Raw genomic sequence first — 23,477 nt, forward strand, 5'->3', positions numbered from 1 at the left:
GATCAAATACATTATGTAGCACTAGAGAACATAATGTTCTCTAATGTATTTGAACAAACCAGTCAATTACGACGACTCCCATATGATAGATTGCTTCAATGTAAACAGAGCATTGCTTCAATTAAACAGAGCTAAGAATCATAAAGAAAGAATGAAATTAATTTTCCTCAATGTCCAACAGCATATCTCTGAGTCGGCTCTCCACGAGAGCCGACTTTAAACACGTGTTTAAATATTTCTTTAACATACACCTTTTTATTTAACTAAAATATATATCTTTTACTCTACTGTATCTCATTAGTTATTGCTATGATAATATAATTGCTATAGTCTGCTGGCGGAGACTTGTGCTCCGAGGAGCACATTTTCTAGTTATTATTATTATTATTATTATTATTATTATTATTATTATTATTATATTATTACATTATTAAGATGTGTCCTTCAGACTCTGAGCTCTATGAGCTGATCAGTCACAGCTGGACTTGATTGTACAAACAGGGTGAAGGTAGGGCTGTTAGGATCATGACATTTTACTTGGCAATTAATTGTCACACAAATTATTGTGGTTAACGGTTTAATTGTCTTTTTGGCATTGAACAATTACCATTACTGTATCAAAAGTAATCAACAAGCTATACAAACTGTTCAAACATTGGCCAAATTGTCAAACATAGAAAGAGGCAAAATATAGAACCTAAAGTTAAATCATCATCGTCATAACATGAATTAGCAGAAATAAGCAGAAACATTTACTCTGTTTTGTGCTTCCTTAATTTGACATTTAGCAAAGAAAGATAAGGCAGGTGAGATTTGTTAATGAGAGCTACCCTCTATGGAATTAACTGTACAGGGATTAACACCACTATATTAAAAAGCTTACCCATGAGTTTTATATAGTATGTCATCATATATTACAAAATACTTAGATAAAAATAATGTTGCACATATGTTACACATACTCAAGTTACCAAGTAGATAATATTATATCTACTCATACCACCTACTCATATCTAGATACACCTCCTTCAGCACTGAATAAAGGCTGTGGCTCTCCTTTAATGTTTGTCCTAGTGTTGCCATCTCTCTGTTTTTCTCCTCCACTAGTCTCTTCAACTCTCTCTGCGTCTTTGTGTTTGAGATCATGATGTTCTCCTCCAGCAATGAATAAAGGCTGTGGCTCTCCTTTAATGTTTGTCTCAGTGTTGTCATCTCTCTGTTCTTCTCCTCCAGCTGTCTGTTAAACTCTCTCTGCATCTTTGTGTTTGAGATCATGATGTTCCTCTGGATCTCAGGCAGGAGAACCTTCATCAGGTTTCTCTCTGCTTCCACTCTGGCCTCTGCTTCGTAGGTCTCTCTCATCTCCTCTATGTCCTGTGTGTGTCTCTCTTCCCTCTCTCTCCTCTCATTCTCTCTCTTTGCTCTAAACCTATCGAGCTTTCTCTCCATCTCCTCTCTTCTCTCAGACTCCCTTCTCAGCTCTCCTTCCAGCTCTCTTTTCTTCTCTTCATCCCTCTCCTCCCTCATTTGTCTCTCTAGTTCACTTGTTCGATGGTCGATCTTCCTGATGTCTCCCTCATGCTCTTGGATGGATCCCTCTATCTTCTTCAGAGAGTCCTTAAGCTCATTCTCAAATCTCTCCCTCATCTCCTGCTCCTCCTTGTGTCTCCTCTCCTCCATGTCCCTCTGAATCTTTCTCTCCATCTCTCTGACCTGGGCCTCTGCCTCCTGGTAGGTCTGAGTGCTGTAGAAGCTCTCTGTGTTTCGTGCCACCATGCTCTCTATCTTCTCCAGCAGCTGTGAAACCTGAGCAGCATTGCTGCTGTCTGTAATGTTGAGGACGTGGCATCTGTTCCCACATTTATCTACGAGCTGCTGATGTTCCTGACTGCCTGCTTGGAGAAACTCCTCAACACTCTTCTTTTTCATATTGTCAGTGTGGATAATGATGGCAATGCTGTGTTCCCAGCAGCTCTGTCCAAAAGCCTCCTGCATCTTCTCCATCATCCCTCTCACCTCTCCTTCAGAGGGCTCTGCTGGTATGACCAGGAGGAAGGCATGGGGACCCGGGGCAGACAGACGTACACACTGCCCCACATCCTGCCTTGTGTCCTCCAGTGAGCGTCCAGAGAAGTCTGGAGCGTCCACCAGCACCAACCGTCTCCCACAGACGTCACCCTCTCTCCTCCTACTCCTCTGGCTCAGTTCAGAGGAGCTGGCCTCAGCACCAAACACCTCCCTGCCCAGGATGGTGTTTCCTACTGCGTTCCTCACAGCTACAGTCCTCCCCAGTAGCACCAGTCTCAGCTCAGACACAGAGGGAGACACTGGTGAGTCAACAATGTTGTCTGCTGCCACTGAAAGACAACACAATGGAAGAATATAGTGAAAATGCCACATCATAAGTGCTGTTCAGAGACTCTTTGCATGCATAGTGTGAAAGACTCATAATTGCTGTCCTGTTCTGGGACAAATTGGTCATCTTCAGACATGTTTGATAATCCTAACCCTTAATGTTTATCAAACTATAAATGAATCAGTCAAGTAATTTGTTAAGAAGCGGTTCCAATGTGTGTCAGAGGAAACACATGGTAGTCTACTCTACACCACCAGACCAACAGTGGGGGACTTGGGAGCAACAGGGAACACAATGCACATTTGAGAATTGGTAATGACAACATTGGAAGAGAAAATGTGAACAAATAGCAAGAGAAAAAGACTGTAGACATATTCCACTGTCTCTCAACCTATTTAGGGTGGGAACCCCTATACCTTTCAAGATGGGAACCCTTTTTGGGGTTCTTGTTGTTCCTGTACAGTATATAGCATCATACATTTTGTGTAATTCTTGAACAAATATTTGAAGTTTTCCAGAAAGCTTAGGTGGTGTTTATGTTGGTTAGCTTAATGTTGGTTATATATTTTTCTTTATTCACTATGTTTAAACCTTGTGCACTAATTGCACTTAGATGTTTTGAGATTAGACTATTGCTAGACTATTTGTAAAAGCAGCATAGACTCACTATCTGGAGGATGATCCTTACTGCGTCTCCTCTTCCTCACTGGTAGAGAGGAGTTTTCATCTGTGGTCTCTCCACCCACTGCAACACAACACAGACATCAATCAAACAGTCCAGTTTGATTAAATACCAAGGAGAGTGAAAGAGCTTTAGCCATGTTCTATAGCCACACAATCTGCACATATATATGCTCTGATCTGTGATGTCATGATGAGATGCTATGGTGTGGTTCTGACATCAAATGGAAAGACTTGCACTGTTTGACCATTCACAATTACCTTCTTTTCTTTTGTGTTATGCTTTACTGGTAATGTTCATGTGTTTTTACACCCTTATTGACAGTCTTAAAGTCTGAATACACTTGCTATATGTGAGAGAGTCCATGGACAGCAGATGGTTGAGATTATACTACAATTTGGTGTCTCCAGACACATGTGCATTGAAGAGCAAGACTCAAGAGCAATACAGGCAACGCTCAATACTATAATACTCATAATCTAACAACTTTCTTCCAGAAAACTGAAGGATTTGTGAGAAGATGTTTACTGTAGTTTTACTCTATCTTGTGACAGTTATTTCTGTGCATTCCTGTTATACTCTGACGGACAGAAATTCGAGAAGTCTTTTTTATTTACTTTTTTATTCTGCTTGGGTGTATTAGATATTACAAACCTGGCAACGAACGTCACGTCAATTTCAAGTCCTTTATCGTCACATAATATAATACAGCAGGTATAGTGATGAATATCCTTTCATTATCTCCTCAAACAGAGCGTCTATTTTTCTTTTCTAACACATTAGCAGTCAGTGGGCTTGTCCGCACATAAAGTACACACAACCACACAATCTGAGACGCACAGACATGAGCTGGTGATGAAATTTACATCATTATGTAGATTACCTATTTCTTGTCTTAGAACAAGTATAAGCATAGAAAGTTAAGAGTTTCATTTATAACACATTTTAAAGGCAGGCTATGAAACTGAATGCATGACCAGAATGAATAGTGTAACATCATGAAGTTCAACAGAAATTGAAAGAGTAACATGGACTCACAGTTTGGAGGAAGATATCCCATACTGTGTGTCCTCCTCAGTGGAAGAGTGGAGTCTGTGTTCTCTCCATCCTCTGCAACACAACATAAATAGTCAATGTATTGACAATAGTAAGAAAAAAAGAAAGGGGTTACTGGGCTATTAAATGACACTGGATGTATTTTACAGTACTTTTGCACTATTGATTACTAACTTTCTGGAGGAATGTTGATGCTCCATCTCCTGATTGGTAGCTTGGGGCCTGCTGTAGAGGTAAACCCACTCTCTATAAGACAAGACAACTATTTATCATCTTACTAATGTTGACGACACACATAAAGGAAATATATTTCAGATTACTGACCAGTCTTTTTGTCTGACTCAGTCCTCAGTTTCTCTAATTCAGTCTTCAGATCACAGATCTGCTGAGCTGCAATGACAGGTTGAAGATATAATTAATATATTAAATAGTATTCATTATATAATAATCAAGACAGATGAGGTCTATTTTTAACTATCCATTTCTCACCAAGCTGTTTGTTTTCAGTGATGACATCATCCCATTCCCTTTTCCTCGTCTTCAGCTCTTCAGCTTTCTGATTCAGTTGTTGGTCTTTTTCTGTCAGTAGTTTATTACTTTTATCCAATTCTTGGCCTTTTTTTGTCAGTAGTTTATTACTTTCATCCAATTCTTGGCCTTTTTTTGTCAGTAGTTTCTTACTTTCATCCAATTCTTGGTCTTTTTTTGTCAGTAGTTTATTACTTTCATCCAATTCTTGGCCTTTTTTTGTCAGTAGTTTATTACTTTCATCCAATTCTTGGCCTTTTTCTGTTAGTAGTTTATTACTTTCATCCAATTCTTGGCCTTTTTTTGTCAGTAGTTTATTACTTTCATCCAATTCTTGGCCTTTTTTTGACAGTAGTTTATTACTTTCATCCAATTCTTGGCCTTTTTTTGTCAGTAGTTTATTACTGTCATCCAATTCTTGGCCTTTTTCTGTCAGTAGTTTATTACTTTCATCCAATTCTTGGCCTTTTTTTGTCAGTAGTTTATTACTTTCATCCAATTCTTGGCCTTTTTTTGTCAGTAGTTTATTACTTTCATCCAATTCTTGGCTTTTTTTTGTCAGTAGTTTATTACTTTCATCCAATTCTTGGCCTTTTTCTGTCAGTAGTTTATTACTTTCATCCAATCCTTGGCCTTTTTCTGTCAGTAGTTTATTACTTTCATCCAATTCTTGGCCTTTTTTTGTCAGTAGTTTATTACTTTCATCAAATTCCTGGCCTTTTTTTGTCAGTAATTTATTATTTTCATCCAATTCTTGGCCTTTTTTTGTCAGTAGTTTCTTACTTTCAACCAATTCTTGGCCCTTTTCTGTCAGTAGTTTCTTACTTTCCTCCAGTTCTGTCCGTAGGACCTGCAGATCTACAGAACATATACGTTTAGATGAACCACAGACATTGTAACGTGTGTGTGTGTGTGTGTGTGTGTGTGTGTGTGTGTGTGTGTGTGTGTGTGTGTGTGTGTGTGTGTGTGTGTGTGTGTGTGTGTGCGTGCGTGCGTGCGTGCGTGCGTGCGTGCGTGCGTGCGTGCGTGTATTACTCTACTTATGAGGACCAAACATCCCCACAAGTAGTAGAGTATAATAGTATAAGTATAGTATAGTATGAGAAATAGACATTGTGAGGACCATTTTCCAGGAGAAATGGTTGTTTTTTGGTTAGAAAATATTTGTTGAGAAAAGGCTTACAATTAGGAAAAGATTATAGGTTGGGTTAAAGGTTAGGATTAGACATTTAGAGGTTAAGTTTAGGGGTTAAGATTTAAACTTAATCGCACGCCGGTGTTGTGCACTGAAAATATCAGATCTAAAACCTGTGCGTCTGTAGATCTGATATTTTCGGCTTTGCGGTTAAAAATGGTAACAAAGAAAATCACTGTCCTAAAACCTTTATTGTCCTCACAAGTATAGTAATACAAACGTGTGTGTATGTGTGTGTGTGTGTGTGTGTGAGTGTGAGTGTGAGTGTGTGTGTGTGTGTGTGTGTGTGTGTATGTATAATTGTTTCATTGATAAATGTACAGTATAATAAAGTTGAATGTATAGTTTTCTTTGAGTCTATTGTTATCCTACTTACCAAACACATGAGCTGAATTCAGTCTTCTATTCTTCTGCTCTGCTGTCTCCTTGCTGAGATAAGCTTCAGCTTCAGCTCCAGCTTGAGCTCCTCCATCTACACAAAGAGAGTTAAACTGTGTTTTAATAACAACTCTTCATCATGTTATACTGACTGGATAATAAATACATTTAACATTAAATCAACTTCAGTCTTGAATACATGTACATGAAGAAGAAAAGGCATGCAATAATTTGAACACATCAGATAAAAACAGACTTTGTATACCTTGTAAATATTATGATATTATAATATTATATACATTATTATTATGTAAATATAAGCTGAATTACTGATTTGTGTGAATAAGTGTGTCACTCTCCTCCCATGGGTCCTGAGCTGAGAGTTCAAGATAACTCAACTAAATCAATAAATACAGAAGTGCCACAATGTTAATTTACATCTAATTGTAGGATGGGGAATGACTGATCTAAGCAGCCATACATGCCTGAGTCAAACTAATTGGACTCAGAGCTATAGGTGTAACTAAGGATAAATCAGTCATCTCCACCAACATTCAGAGAGAGACACTGTCCAGACAGAAGTTATCATCTGCTCTCCCCTGTGGCTTTGTACCACAGTACAGTAAACACCAATGGCATAGCCAGCAGCATGTATCTCCGCGAAGGTATTCAAAATTAGGGCCAAAAAGCACTGTTTATTCACACTGGGGGAGTGGCTGTGATTCTTTTTTCTTGCACACTGTTCTGTTAGATAACAACGACTTCATAGAAGACTGTTGTGATATCTGATCACGCCTGTGACCTTTGAACTCTCTCTTGCAGGACCATTTAACCAATGGGATCCAGATCCCATTGGCCTTGATTTTCAACTTTGTATCAGGTCAGAATCAGATACATTTCTTCATAACACTAATGTCACACCAGGTTGTTTCAGCCTATGAGAGATGTTTACATCTTCTATTAGAGGACAAATTATATCATACTATGGTTTCTGAAGCAATGCATGAAATGAACTGCTCTTATTACAAGGCTAGATAATGAATTCCTCCTCTCCAGATTTATATCTCTTAATTCTCAAGGTTATTTGATACACTGGTTGGTTGCATAATAATCAGAATCTATGTTATTAAAATGCAATCATACTCTATCTGAGTCAGTTATTCAGCTCATGCAAATAGTACAGTATGTCTCATCTAACTAACCTGACTATAACACCTACCTGGTTCCTTTCATCCAGATATAATGTCTACTATTTATGCATACTAAAGACACTTTTTAGAGAACCCAATTTCAGAAGCAGAACTTACTATAGACATTATTACAATCCAGAGCGGGTTAGATGGTCAATGGTGTGGCAAGTGGGGCGTGGCAACAGACTTTTTAAATTGTCAGGACCAGAGAAGGGTTCATATCTGGTGCAGTGGTGAGATGGGTTGGATTAAGCTGAATATTGTCTATGGGTGTGTTGCAGGTGGATTCAATCATGGTCAATCAAATTATCACTTTTTATTACAGTGCATTGTGCATTTACACAGTGTCATGGAAGAAGAGGCCTAGACATTTCTCCCAAGAGCAAACTGATGGAACATAAAATTAGCTTGGGGTTAGTGATGTCTGGCGATGAGCCAATGATAAACTGTCATATGGTGTAATAATCTATCTAGATGACCAATCAGTAAGACTTTTATGAAGGAGAAACCTATATGGATATATGCCTTCAATATTCTGTGTGAGTCATGATGACGCTTTTTCGCTGGGCAAATCTTTGACCTTGTTGACCCCAAAATTGCTGAATGCTGCTGATTTGCAAACCACACCCCCTACTGCACCTCTCCTCCCACACCAGTGTACAGTGAATCCCCAAAACACCAAATACAGGCAGTGGTTTGAAAACTACAACATGACGCCACTGAGCCACGGTGATATGCGACTCACCGCTTACCCCAACGCATCTCTCTGCTTTTACTGACCGACATCACCGGACTATGAATGAGAGCCTAGTATCATAATCACCTTTTAGGTCAAAACGTTTCCACCTAAAAAGGTGAAAGGGTGAGAACCTAAAATGGTAGCATGCGAATGGTAGAGGAATGGTCAATTCATCAGAAGTCAGTGCAACTGTTGACAGTGCTCCTGCTCCAAAATAGAGCCCTTAAACCCACCCTTACTCTATTGTAGTCATTTCTTTCTGCACCAGCTCTCTTCTAACTTTGAATTCTTGCCAACCCATTTCTTCAAAGTCCACACTCTCTGTGGTTCCTGTTGTTCAGGCCACCTTGTATACTAACTTAGTAGACATTTCTGTATCAGACAATTCCACTGTAAATCACCCTTCATAATAATCCTTTGTTTCCTCTCTTACAACATGATGGGGTGTTTGATGTCCAGCACCAAAAAGGTATCTGAACAGTTCAGCATTGTTTTTATGAATGGATATGTCACCTCTTTCCAACAACTAGCTTTTCTCAGTTTGTATACCCTACCCAGCAACATGACTGGAGCTGCTCATTGATATGAGACTGACTGTCAGCCACTGTTATTGAGAACGATAGAGTCCCAACAGTGTGGTGTGACGCCCATGCCCATAGGAGCGCGCACACACACACACACACACACACACACACACACACACACACACACACACACACACACACACACACACACACACACACACACACACACACACACACACACACACACACACACACACACACACACACACACACACACACACACACACACACACACACACACACACACACACACCTGTGCCCACTTCCACACCTCTGCCTTTTTCCACTGAGTAGCCACAGTATTTATTGCCTCACTCATGCCACTATTCTCTGCCTGCTGATCAGACCAGTTTAAATCTAGTCTAGCTCGCTTCAACCTGTTATTCGGAACCTGTATTTCTGCCTGTTTATGACCTCTGCCTGTATCTGGATTTTACCCTTATGCGACGCGTTGTGAGCTTGCCGATCAGCTATTTTCTGTGAAAGCCTTCCCCTTAGCAAAAGTTAAACAAAATCTTGCACAGCAGTGGTTCTCAACCTGTGGTTCCCCCCAGGGGGTCCCCGAATTATTTTGGGGGGTCCCCAGATGATTAGCTTAATGAGCAACATATTGTTTTCTCACTCAACAGTGAACAAACCAACATACAGTATAAGAGTATACACAGGGTATCTGCACATTTCTAAAGTGACAATTTAAGGACTTTTAAGACCTTTTTAATACCTCTAAAATAAAAAGGGGAAAAAGACTGTTAGGCTACAGCGTGAAAAGTAATCAACAAACTATTCTATTAAACATGAAGGGCAAATTGTCAAATATTACCAAAGAAAGAGGCAAACATTGTGGAAATATACGGTCTACAAGCTCACAACGCAAGGCATTGTGAGCTTGTAGATCAGCTATTTTCACAATATTTATCTGTGAAACCGAGTCAATTCAAATTGAATGCCTCAACTCCTACAATTCCAGGAACTTGTCAGGGTGGGGGGTCCCCAGCTCAAATATGATTATTTTGGGGGGTCCCCAGTTCAAATATGATTATTTTGGGGGGTCCCCAGTTCAAATATGATTATTTTGGGGGGTCGCAGCCTGAAAAGGTTGAGAACCACTGTTGTACAGTATATGGTATGCAGTAAGGTCTGCTACTGCTTCTGTTCATCTTTAGATAGTGTTTATCTGTAACATTTACAAACAGGTCAACTCTTCAACACATTAACACATAGACACAACATGTAGATCAAATATGTGACGTGATTAAATGTCAGCTTAACCACTTGAACCCCAGCATCCCTATTCTGAGGGGAAAGTTTTTGAAAAATAGCTGATCTACAAGCTCACAACGCATGTGAGCTTGTAGATCAGCTATTTTTGCCAAAGAGATGAGTGTATACTGGGAAAAAAGGGCGTACCTAGTACAGTTTAGAGGGTTTAAAATATCAAAAAAGTAATTGTTTTCTACGGTATGTATAGTTAAACCTTCCTCTGTTAAGATGATTATTATTGTTAACGTTTTGATTTTTACACTCATCTTTTAATTATTATCATTACAAACTAATAAAATAACCGTTGTTGTAAGTGATCTATTTGTAGATAGCTATTTTCACAATATTTATCTGTGGAACTGCTAACAGACTTATTAGATCCATTCAATTTGTGTTTTATGATTGTGAGAATGTGACATTAATCTGAAAACACATCAGAGAACATGAAGTAGAATATGTTTGATACTCACCAGAATCTTCATATTCATAATGCATAAAAAGAAAAAGAAAAACATTTGTTTAGAAAACTGATATTTTATACATAAAGATGACAGAGTGTTTTCTTATAAATGATGAAATAACCTGGAATAAGAAATTAAATTATTAAATAAATTAGCCTGTGAGTTTGTACATCGGCTACTTTTAATGAAGATATTTGGTATAGAGGGGAAAAGTGGTCCAAGTACAGAGTTAACTCAGGTCTGTTTCACTAAGTATAGAGGGTTTCATTGGTTAAGACTCCTTCAGTTTGTATTCTGCTATGGTGAAAACTTGATGTCAATCTGAAAACATATTGGAGGCCATGAAGTAGAATTGATTTAATACTCACTGTAGTCTAGTTCACGTTCACATTCATCATTCATGGAAAGAGAAAACGCATGGTTGGAATGGTTAGAAAACTGATACTTCACAAACAGAAAGATTACTAATAATTGGAAGTTGTTAAGGAACCTGAAATATGGAATGCAATAATAGAATGGGTTAAATTAATCCACTATCTCAATTATTTTACAAAGTAATAGCTTGCTTCATTAATCATAATGATTCAGCATTCTAATTACAACATTCTGATTTCATTTGTGAAGTGACTAAATGTCAGCTTAGAGATACAATTCTACACTATAGTATATATTAAGAGTGAAACATATTCATCTGCTATGACAGATTGGTTTATAGTAAAATGATCAATTAAAAAAAAAAAGTGTTCAGTACTTGAATCAATCTATTGTCTGATGTCAAGATAATTTGCTATTCATGTCAACTGTTTCTGCAGTCCATGCCATTTATTATTAACCAGCCTTGTGGGCACCAACTTGTCATATTTTTAATGTTTGCACAAAACGTTCACCTCCACACTACTCAGGAATCAACTTTATCCTCCATAATAATCTTCTGATTCATTCATTTAAACTTCCTCAGTATGCCATCATTTATATCTGGTATTAACATGCATTCTGTATCTGTATATGTTAACCCTTTAAGACCGGGAACGCATCTGTGTCATTTTAAGATTTCTTTGGCGATTCAAAAATAGCAGATATACAAGCTCATGGCACGGCACCGAGTGCTGCGCTATGAACTTGTAGATCTGCTGTTTTTGAAAAATCGTGAACGTTTGTGCAAATCCTTGAATATGTATTTTTCTTTAAGCGAACATTTTTAACTCCGTTACAACTTCTGGGGGTCCCTGGAAGAAAATATTTTGAGATGGGGGTCCACGGCCAAATACATATCATTTTGGGTGGTCCTTGACATGAAAAGGTTTGGGAACCACTGATATTATAGCAACATACGTTCAAAGATTTGAGATAAAAATGTTTGCTTTAAAAACATATATTCAAAGATTTGAACACATTTTCCAAAAAAATGGCAGATCTACAAGCTCAAAGCGCAGCACTCGGTGCCGTGCTATGAACTTGTATATCTGCTATTTTTGAATAGCCAAAGAAATCTGAAAGTGACACGGATGCGTTCCCGGTCTTAATGGGTTACGGGAGAAAACATGTTAGTGCAATATGTAAACACATAGGATGGATCGTGATGGGTTAAACATGATTACATAATTATATATACATACAGTATCGTTGCTGTCGGGCAGAAACCTTGTATCTCCGTATTTTAACTTTTATGTTTGTTTGTTATTTCGCAACTGAATGCCTTACTGCATCATACTACAATGTCACACAACAATTGCAAAAATAGCCGATCTACAAGCTCACAACGAGTCGCACCGTGGCGCGTTGTGAGCTTGCAGATCGGCTATTCTTGCTAGTTTAAAAAATTGTGAAAGTTTGGTGTTTTATAAATATTTGATGAAGAGTATTAACAATAGCTTGTGACTAAATAATAACTACATTAGATCCTTTAGAACACAGTCATGTTCTTTTTTTTTCCATTTCCTGAAAAGTAACAGTTTTGGACATACAAGGTTTCCACCTGACATCTACAATATCACCTTAATGATAATTAACGATGTGAGTTTCTACATCGGCTTTTTTTTAATGAAGATATTTGGTATAGAGGGGAAAAGTGGTCCAAGTACAGAGTTAACTCAGGTCTGTTTCACTAAGTATAGAGGGTTTCATTGGTTAAGACTCCTTCAGTTTGTATTCTGCTATGGTGAAGACTTGATGTCAATCTGAAAACATATTGGAGGCCATGAAGTAGAAGTGATTTAATACTCACAGGCCACTAGTTCACGTTCACATTCATCATTCATGAAAAGAGAAAACACATGGTTGGAATGGTTAGAAAACTGATACTTCACAAACAGAAAGATTACTAATAATTAGCAAATTGTTAAGGAACCTGAAATATGGAATGCAATAATAGAATGGGTTAAATTAATCGACTATCTCAATTATTTTACAAAGTAAAAGCTTGCTTCATTAATCATAATGATTCAGTATTCTAATTACAACATTCTAATTTAATTTTTGAAGTGACTAAATGTCAGCTTAGAGATACAATTCTACACTATAGTATATATTAAGATTGACACGTTGTGAGCTTGCAGATCGGCTATTTTTGCTAGTTAAAAAAATTGTGAAAGTGGTTAAGTTTGGGGTTTTATAAATATTTGAGTATTAACAATAGCTTGTGATTAAATAATAACTACATTAGATCCTCGTCGTGGACACTGGATAGTAACCATAGACTGTAACCCATGAAAAGATCTATTCTCCCCCTATCGGTTCACAACTCGGACGGCGCTGATTCGACTAGCAGACCTTCGGCCGGTCGGCGCGGGCACTCGCGCCTGGAGGCCCGAGGGCGCGCCTCCTCGGCCTCAAGCTCTGCTGAGTCGGCGCGCCTCCGTCATGGACAATAACTATTATCACCTGTTCGTGTGAACGCGTGTTCAGCGTTCCCCTAGCGTAGCTTCCTGCCTGGTTGCTATGTGGGGGGGAATAACAAAAGCCAGGTCGGCCTCGCATCAAAGCCCCGCCTCCTCCTCCTCCTCCTCCTGGCGCCGCCTTGTATCAAAGCCCCGCTTCGCGCCTCCTCCTCCTCCTCCTCCTCCTCGCGAGCCTCGCGTAAAAAACCCTGTCTCGAAAAGCCCCGCCTCGCGCCAAAGCCCCGCGCCTAAAAGAGAGCGCTCCTCTTTCAATTTCCCTGGAATGCCAATTTCCCTGTGACATATATACATATCGTTGCTGTCAGGCAGAAACCTTGTATCTCCGTATTTGAACTCTTCTATTTGTTTGTTATTTTGTAACTGAATGCCTTACTGCATCATGCTTCAATGTCACACAACAATTGCAAATATAGCCGATCTACAAGCTCACAACGTGTCGCACCGTGACACGTTGTGAGCTTGCAGATCAGCTATTCTTGCAAATTAATTTTCTTTTTAAAGTGGTTAAGTTTGGGGTTACATAAATATTTGATGAAGAGTATTAACAATAGATTGTGACTAAATAATAACTACTTTAGAACACAGTCATGTTCTTTTTTTTTCATTTCCTGAAAAGTAACAGTTTTTGACATACAAGGTTTCCACCTGACATCTACAATATCACGGTTAATGATAATTAACGATGTGAGTTTGTACATCGGCTATTTTTAATGAAGATTTGGTATAGAGGGTAAAAGTGGTCCAAGTACAGAGTTAACTCAGGTCTGTTTCACTAAGTATAGAGGGTTTCATTGGTTAAGACTCCTTCAGTTTGTATTCTGCTATGGTGAAAACTTGATGTCAATCTGAAAACACATTGGAGGCCATGAAGTAGAATTGATTTAATACTCACATCCCCCTAGTTCACGTTCACATTCATCATTCATGTAAAGAGAAAACACATGGTTGGAATGGTTAGAAAACTGATACTTCACAAACAGAAAGATTACTAATAATTAGCAAATTGTTAAGAAACCTGAAATATGGAATGCAATAGAATGGGTTAAATTAATCGACTATCTCAATTATTTTACAAAGTAATATCTTGCTTCATTAATCATAATGATTCAGCATTCTAATTTAATTTGTGAAATGACTAAATGTCAGCTTAGAGATACAATTCTACACTATAGTATATATTAAGAGTGAAACATTTGCATCTGCTATGACAGATTGGTTTATAGTAAAATGATCAGTTTCATAGTAAAAAGAAAGTGTTCATTACTTGAATCAATGTATTGTCTAATGTCAATATTATTTGCTATTCACGTCAACTGTTTCTGCAGTCCATGCCATTAATTATTAACCAGCCTTGTGGGCATCAGCTTGTCATATTTTTAATGTTTGCACAAAACGTTCACCTCCACACTACTCAGGAATCAAGTTTATCCTCCATAATAATCTTCTGATTCATTCATTTAATATTCCTCAGTATGCCATCATTTATATCTGGTATTAACATGCATTCTGTATCTGTATATGTTAACCCTTTAAGACCGGGAACGCATCTCTGTCATTTTAAGATTGTTTTGGCTATTCAAAAATAGCAGATATACAAGCTCATAGTGCGGCACCGAGTGCCGCGCTATGAGCTTGTAGATCTGCTATTTTTGAAAAACGTTTGAACATTTGTGCAAATCTTTGAATATGTATTTTTTTTAAGCGAACATTTTTAACTCTGTTACAACTTCTGGGGGTCCCTGGAACAAAATATTTTGAGTTGGGGGTCCACGGCCAAATACATATCATTTTGGGTGGTCCTTGACATGAAAAAGTTGGGGAACCACTGATATTATAGAAAAATACGTTCAAAGATTTGAGATAAAAATGTTTGCTTTAAAAACATATATATTCAAAGATTTGCACACATTTTCCAAAAAAATTGCAGATCTACAAGCTCAAAGCGCAGCACTCGGTGCCGTGCTATGAACTTGTATATCTGCTATTTTTGAAAAGCCAAAGAAATCTGAAAGTGACATGGATGCGTTCCCGGTCTTAATGGGTTACGGGAGAAAACATGTTAGTGCAATATGTAAACACATAGGATGGATCGTGATGGGTTAAACATGATTACATAATTATAAATACATATCGTTGCTGTCGGGCAGAAACCTTGTATCTCCGTATTTTAACTTTTATGTTTGTTTGTTATTTCGCAACTGAATGCCTTACTGCATCATACTACAATGTCACACAACAATTGCAAAAATAGCCGATCTACAAGCTCACAACGAGTCGCACCGTGGCGCGTTGTGAGCTTGCAGATCGGCTATTCTTGCTAGTTTAAAATTTTTTGAAAGTGGTTAAGTTTGGGGTTTTATAAATATTTGATGAAGAGTATTAACAATTAGCCTGGTAAACCCTCCCTCCGGAAATCTCAATTCCATTTCATTTCAGGAGTGAGTCTGGCCTGATCCGCCTGTCTGCAATATTGGCTGTGCTGGAGTTGGGCGGGAGTAATACCGTTGACTGACAACCCCTTCAGCCAATGATAATTTTTCCCCTTCAGCCAATCAGCAGTTCACCAGTCTTAATGTGACGCGACGGGACTTTTGAGACAGCCATACCCAAAATGGGTTGCCTTTTTCGGGTACAATGGTGTCACTGCCCGCCCCTACCGGTTCTCTAATTTTTTTTTTTTAAATAGGCTTTGTCATGATTAATTGACCACATATATGAAGTTAAACAACTAAATTCTATCCAAACGATATCTTATAAGTAAATTCCGTGCCTCAAAATAGAAGTTAGAGAGCTTTTTGAAGTAAAAAAATAGCGGAGAAAACTGCCCACAGAAAAAGATGGCTGCCGTTCGTGTTTTGGGCTCACTCGAACTCGCCACCTGATTGGCCAACTGTCGCTGTCAATCACAGAACGATGTGCGACGACGCTGATAGGCGCGGCCGTTTGGCATACACAGCCAATATTGCAGAGAGGCGGTTCATGCCAGACTCACTCCAGGAATCAAATAGAAATTAGATTTCCGGAGGGAGGGTTTACCAGGCTAATTAACAATAGCTTGTGACTAAATAATAACTACATTAGATCCTTTAGAACACAGTCATGTTCCTTTTTTTCCATTTCCTGAAAAGTAACAGTTTTGGACATACACGGTTTCCACCTGACATCTACAATATCACCTTAATGATAATTAACGATGTGAGTTTGTACATCGGCTTTTTTATATGAAGATATTTGGTAAAGAGGGGAAAAGTGGTCCAAGTACAGAGTTAACTCAGGTCTGTTTCACTAAGTATAGAGGGTTTCATTGGTTAAGACTCCTTCAGTTTGTATTCTGCTATGGTGAAAACTTGATGTCAATCTGAAAACATATTGGAGGCCATGAAGTAGAATTAATTTAATACTCACTCGTGGCTAGTTCACGTTCACATTCATCATTCATGAAAAGAGAAAACACATGGTTGGAATGGTTAGAAAACTGATACTTCACAAACATAAAGATTACTAATAATTAGCAAATTGTTAAGGAACCTGAAATATGGAATGCAATAATAGAATGGGTTAAATTAATCGACGATTTCAATTATTTTACAATAGCTTGCTTCATTAATCATAATGATTCAGCATTCTAATTACAACATTCTAATTTCATTTGTGAAGTGACTAAATGTCAGCTTAGAGATACAATTCTACACGATAGTATATATTAAGAGTGAAACATTTTCATCTGCCATGACAGATTGGTTTATAGTAAAATGATCAGTTTCATAGTAAAAAACGTTCATTACTTGAATCAGTCAATTGTCTGATGTCAAGATTACTTGCTATTCATGTCAACTGTTTCTGCAGTCCATACCATTTATTATTAACCAGCCTTGTGGGCACCAACTTGTCATATTTTTAATGTTTGCACAAAACGTTCACCTCCACACTACTCAGGAATCAAGTTTATCCTCCATAATAATCTTCTGATTCATTCATTTAATATTCCTCAGTATGCCATCATTTATATCTGGTATTAACATGCATTCTGTATCTGTATATGTTAACCCTTTAAGACCGGGAACGCATCTCTGTCATTTTAATATTGTTTTGGCTATTCAAAAATAGCAGATATACAAGCTCATAGTGCGGCACCGAGTGCCGCGCTATGAGCTTGTAGATCTGCTATTTTTGAAAAACGTTTGAACATTTGTGCAAATCTTTGAATATGTATTTTTTTTAAGCGAACATTTTTAACTCTGTTACAACTTCTGGGGGTCCCTGGAACAAAATATTTTGAGGTGGGGGTCCACGGCCAAATACATTATCATTTTGGGTGGTCCTTGACATGAAAAAGTTGGGGAACCACTGATATTATAGCAACATACGTTCAAAGATTTGAGATAAAAATGTTTGCTTTAAAAACATATATATTCCAAGATTTGCACACATTTTCCAAAAAAATGGCAGATCTACAAGCTCAAAGCGCAGCACTCGGTGCCGTGCTATGAACTTGTATATCTGCTATTTTTGAATAGCCAAAGAAATCTGAAAGTGACACGGATGCGTTCCCGGTCTTAATGGGTTACGGGAGAAAACATGTTAGTGCAATATGTAAACACATAGGATGGATCGTGATGGGTTAAACATGATTACATAATTATATATACATACAGTATCGTTGCTGTCGGGCAGAAACCTTGTATCTCCGTATTTTAACTTTTATGTTTGTTTGTTATTTCGCAACTGAATGCCTTACTGCATCATACTACAATTTCACACAACAATTGCAAAAATAGCCGATCTACAAGCTCACAACACGTCGCACCGTGGCGCGTTGTGAGCTTGCAGATCGGCTATTCTTGCTAGTTTAATTTTTTTTGAAAGTGGTTAAGTTTGGGGTTTCATAAATATTTGATGAAGAGTATTAACAATAGCTTGTGACTAAATAATAACTACATTAGATACTTTAGAACACAGTCATGTTCTTTTTTTTTCATTTCCTGAAAAGTAACAGTTTTGGACATACAAGGTTTCCACCTGACATCTACAATATCACGGTTAATAATAATTAACGATGTGAGTTTGTACATTGGCTATTTTTAATGAAGATATTTGGTATAGAGGGGAAAAGTGGTCCAAGTACAGAGTTAACTCAGGTCTGTTTCACTAAGTATAGAGGGTTTCATTGGTTAAGACTCCTTCAGTTTGTATTCTGCTAGGGTGAAAACTTGATGTCAATCTGAAAACATATTGGAGGACATGAAGTAGAATATATTTAATACTCACCGAGGTCTAGTTCACGTTCACATTCATCATTCATGTAAAGAGAAAACACATGGTTGGAATGGTTAGAAAACTGATACTTCACAAACAGAAAGATTACTAATAATTTGCAAATTGTTAAGGAACCTGAAATATGGAATGCAATAACAGAATGGGTTAAATTAATCGACTATCTCAAAGACACATTGTGAGCTTGTAGATCTGCTATTTTCAAAATATATTTTTTACATTTGAAAACTTGAAATGGGACATTCTGCATAATGACTACTTTCACTTTTGGTACTTTAAGTACATTTTGATACCAATATTTTTGTAAGTAAATTTTGAATTCCAGACTTTTATTTGTAACAGAGTATTTCTACATTGCAGAATTGATACTTTTACTTAAGTAAAGCAATTGAGTACTTTTTATACCACTGGATACATGGTTACATTCTGAGCTGAATCTATGTTCTGCCATGTAGACCTGTAAGCTACACTATGTAACTTTCTTGGTGAATAAAATGTTATTTTGACCAATCTGTATGGTAGAGTATGTTGATACAATATAACTGGTGGTTATAAACACAATGGTGGTGGTTGTATTTGGTCTCCCTGCTCTTCTGGTGAAAAATGGTAAGGTCTGACCTACTGGTAGACAAGTGGTACTGCATGAAGGTCAAAATGTAATTTCTCTCCTGTGTAAGAAGACATGCTCTATTAGCTCTGTGGTAAAAATGTCAGCACTTGTGCAGGTGACCTGGGTTCGAATCTCGGGTAAGACATGAAAGTTACAGAGTGCAGCTTTAATGTATCCTTTAATATGATTGGATGACTTGTCATCAATGAAGTCATCATCAGGTGTGAACTGGAGCCAAATCACACTGTGATCATTATGTTTATGATCAAAATGCCTCAAATCAAATCAGAAAGACCAATAAGCTATCAGAAAGTGACTATATGGAAAATAATGAAGACTTAGATTACAGTAAACACTTATAGCCATTATATGAAAGCACAGTGTAATTTATACATGGAGAGATAAACATGATTACATAATTATATATACATATCATTGCTGTCGGGCAGAAACCTTGTATCTCCTTTTTTTTTACTTTTATGTTTGTTTGTTATTTCGTTAAAAAATTAGTTCTAGTTAAAAAATTGGTGAAAGTGGTTAAGTTTGGGGTTTTATAAATATTTGATGAAGAGTATTAACAATAGCTTGTGACTAAATAATAACTACATTAGATCCTTTAAAACACAGTCATGTTCTTTTTTTTTTTTTCATTTCCTGAAAAGTAACAGTTTTGGACATACAAGGTTTCCACCTGACAGCTACAATATCATGGTTAATGATAATGCACAGTGACAGTAGATCACTTACATCTTAATCCCACAGCAATCTCCTCCTCCTGTTCTCCATGTTTGACCTGACAGATGTAAACTCCATTATCTGTATGTCTCCAGTCTCTCAGTGTCAGAGACACATTGCCTTTCTGCAGATCCTGGATGTTCAGGGTCAATCTGCCCTCGTAGCCCCTCCCCTCTATCACCTGACCATTCTTATAAAGGTAAATACACTCTGACTCCTTAAACCACCTGATTGTCATGGAAGACGCGCTGGTCTCAGGAGAGAGGTGACAGGGGAGGGTGACAATGCTCCAGCCCTCAGCATAGCCCTCAGTAACGAGTTTAAAGTCACCTGGAGTGAAGAAAAGACACAGTTAGTGAAGAAATAATTACTGTTCATTTATACGTAACCATAATTAATTCACCAACATTTTACAGTGACACACACACACACACACACACACACACACACACACACACACACACACACACACACACACACACACACACACACACACACACACACAGACACACACTAAAGTCAAAGCAGCTCTTTGCTACAAGTAGTTATTATTCAGTCACAAGCTCTTGTTAATACTTTATACACTCGTAACCACTTTCATTCTCACTCTTAAAGTTATTTTTTCAAAAATAGCAAACAGATCTACAAGTTCACGTTGTGAGCTTGTAGATCAGCAATGTTTTGCTACCTTTGTGTGACACTGTAGTATGATGAAGTAGGGCATTGATTTATGAAAAAACATAAAAAGTTTAAGTATAGAGATACGAGGTTTGTGACTCAACAGGGAGGATATATTAGTGGACGTTAGGGTGTTCATTTAATCCATTTGCCTAAAGAAGACCTACATGGTCAAAACGTTGCCCTTATAATACACTTGTTATGGGAGCTTTAACCCATTAAGACCGGGAAAGCATCTGTCATTTTAGATTTGAACCACTTTAACCATTATCTATACTTTGGCTATTCAAAAATAGCAGATCTACAAGCTTTTGAGCTATGAGCTTGTAGATCTGCTACTTTTTTAGAAAAATCAGGCACATTTTGTGCAAATCTTTGAATATATATATTTTAAAGTGAACATTTGTAACTCAAATCTTTGCTTCTGATGATTCTACAAATGTTTTCTAAATAAAAAATGTTGTTGTTGAAAAAGCGTATGTTGCTCTAATTGCTCTAATCAGTGGTTCTCAAACCTTTTCATGTCAAGGACCCCCAAAATGACATGTATTTGGCCGCAGACCCCCATCTCAAAATATGTTCTTCCAGGGACCCCCCATGGAAGCAAAGATTTGAGTTAAAAATGTTCGCTTTAAAAAACAATATATATTCAAAGATTTGCACCAATTTTCACGATGTTTCAAAAATAGCAGATCTACAAGCTCATAGCGCGGCACCGAGTGCCGCGCTATGAGCTTGTATGTTTGCTAATTTTTGAATAGCCAAAGTATAAAATATGGATAAAGTGGTTGCACAGATGCGTTCCTGGTCTTAATGGGTTAACTCAGTGTTTTCTTATTTATTATATTTGACTTCTCTTTGATTTGTGCCTTTTTATCTGACACCTGGCCTAAATACAGACACAAGCCTCAAAGCTGGCACAAGCAGACTGAAGAACACTTTCCTCCCCCAGGCTATAAGACTGATAAATAAGAAACAACAATGAACATCTTCTGTGGTATTACGGCCTTGTATGCTGTTAGTTTTTAACTGTTTTTAACTGTTTTAACTGTTTTTAACTATTTTTAACTGTTTTTAACCTGTTACTATGAATGACATCCTGTCACATACAGGGAATGTTTTGGAAAAGTGGATATATTTTACACATTTTCTGCCAAAACTTTCAAAGGGATTTGATACTATATGACATGACCTCCAATTACAGCAATTAATTATTGGCTGAGAACACATAGAGGATGAAAATGTTGAGTGCGCTCGCTCACACACACACACACACACACACACACACACACACACACACACACACACACACACACACACACACACACACACACACACACACACACACACACACACACACACACACACACACACACACACACAATTCAATTTCAATTCAATTCAAAGGGCTTTATTGGCATGAGAAAACATACGTTTACATTGCCAAAGCAGAAAGCATAATACAACAATACAGCAATACAATCAAAACAAAAAATATGTACATTTGGAAGTCAGTATCTTCGATAGGTCAATTTCTATGTACCAAGATCACTGGGCACAATGATTAGTCTTTAGGGTGGTTGTGTTCCGTTTGATATCCTTTTCCTATCACAGCAACTCACGAATCTTGCTGCTGTGTTTGCACATTGTTGTACTTCGCCCAGCAGGTATGGGAGTTTTTTGTCATTGGTCATGTTTTCAAAATCTCCGTGTGTGGTTGTAATCTGTGGGAAGTATGTGTCTCTGATGTCTTGGTACAATGGACAGACGGTTAGGAAGTGTAGCTCGGTTTCCACTTCATTTTGTGTGCAGTGGGTGCATAGTCTGTCTTCTCTCGGGATACAGGTCGCACACACTGTGTTTATATGTCTAATTGTCAAGCAGCATCTTAACCCATTAAGACCAGGAAGGGAACACATCTGTGTCATTTTAAGATTTATTTGGCTATTCAAAAATAGCAGATCTACAAGCTCATAGCGTGGCACATGAGCTTGTAGATCTGCTATTTTTTTTTAAATGTGTGCAAATCTTTGAATATATACATTTATATACATTTTTACCTCCTATCTTTGCTTCTGGGTGGTCCCTGGAACCAAATATTTTCAGATGGGGGTCAGAGACCAAATACATATAATTTTGGAAAAAGTTTGAGAATCACCGATATTATAGAAACATAATTTTTTTTTCCCCAAAAAAAAACTGTTAAGATTTAGAAGACATTATGGAATCCCCAAAAGCAAAGATTTGAGTTACAAATGTTCACTTTAAAAATATAAATATCGAATGACCCACGATTTTCCCCAAAAATAACAGATCTACAAGTTCATAGCACGGCACTCTGTGCCGCACTGTGAGCTTGTATATCTGCTATTTTTGAATAGCGAAAGAAATTTAAAAATGAGACAGATTATTTCCCGGTCTTACAGGGTTAATCCACTGACCAAAAACAGCGTGCTCACATGAACCCCTTGCCCTGAATTAAAAAAAGTAAATATTTAGTAATGTAAATTTAAGCAAAGGTCTGGCTTGTCTGTCTGTGAATGATAATGTTTATGTATTATTGCTTGACGTGTGAACCACATATCTCCCTCCTCCTCATATCAGTATCAGGAAAAAACAATAAACTGTGTTATGACCTACCATGACCTCTGGCCGCTGCCATGTCTCCTGTATAGAAGAGAAATAACCAAATTACCACACCTAACATTCATCACATTTATCTGTACATAGTTTGTGATTTGTGAGCTGCAATCTTCTTCATGAGAATGGAGATTACTTTCTTTGCATTTGGTCACAAGCAGTGGTGTAAAGTAACTAAGTACATTTACTCTCAAGTACTGTACTTAAGTACAAT

General features: G+C 37.6%; 2 protein-coding genes across 2 annotated transcripts in view; both read right to left on the reverse strand.

The window, feature by feature from the left end:
* Nucleotides 1-23,477, reverse strand: part of LOC308096048 (peroxisomal ATPase PEX1-like) — a 643,221-nt gene that overhangs the window by 407,113 nt on the left and 212,631 nt on the right. The gene's annotated exons all lie outside the window — the stretch shown is intronic.
* Nucleotides 596-4,089, reverse strand: LOC308095302 (uncharacterized protein). The gene is made up of 3 exons (XM_080442305.1): nt 4,077-4,089; nt 3,024-3,101; nt 596-2,357 (listed from the first exon to the last, which is right to left on the reverse strand). Coding segments are annotated over exons 2-3 (1,368 nt in total). The 5' UTR covers nt 3,025-3,101; nt 4,077-4,089; the 3' UTR covers nt 596-990.

The sequence above is a fragment of the Gymnoscopelus braueri genome, assembly GCF_963280865.1.
Source record: "Gymnoscopelus braueri genome assembly, chromosome: 11".
Classification (NCBI taxonomy): domain Eukaryota; kingdom Metazoa; phylum Chordata; class Actinopteri; order Myctophiformes; family Myctophidae; genus Gymnoscopelus; species Gymnoscopelus braueri.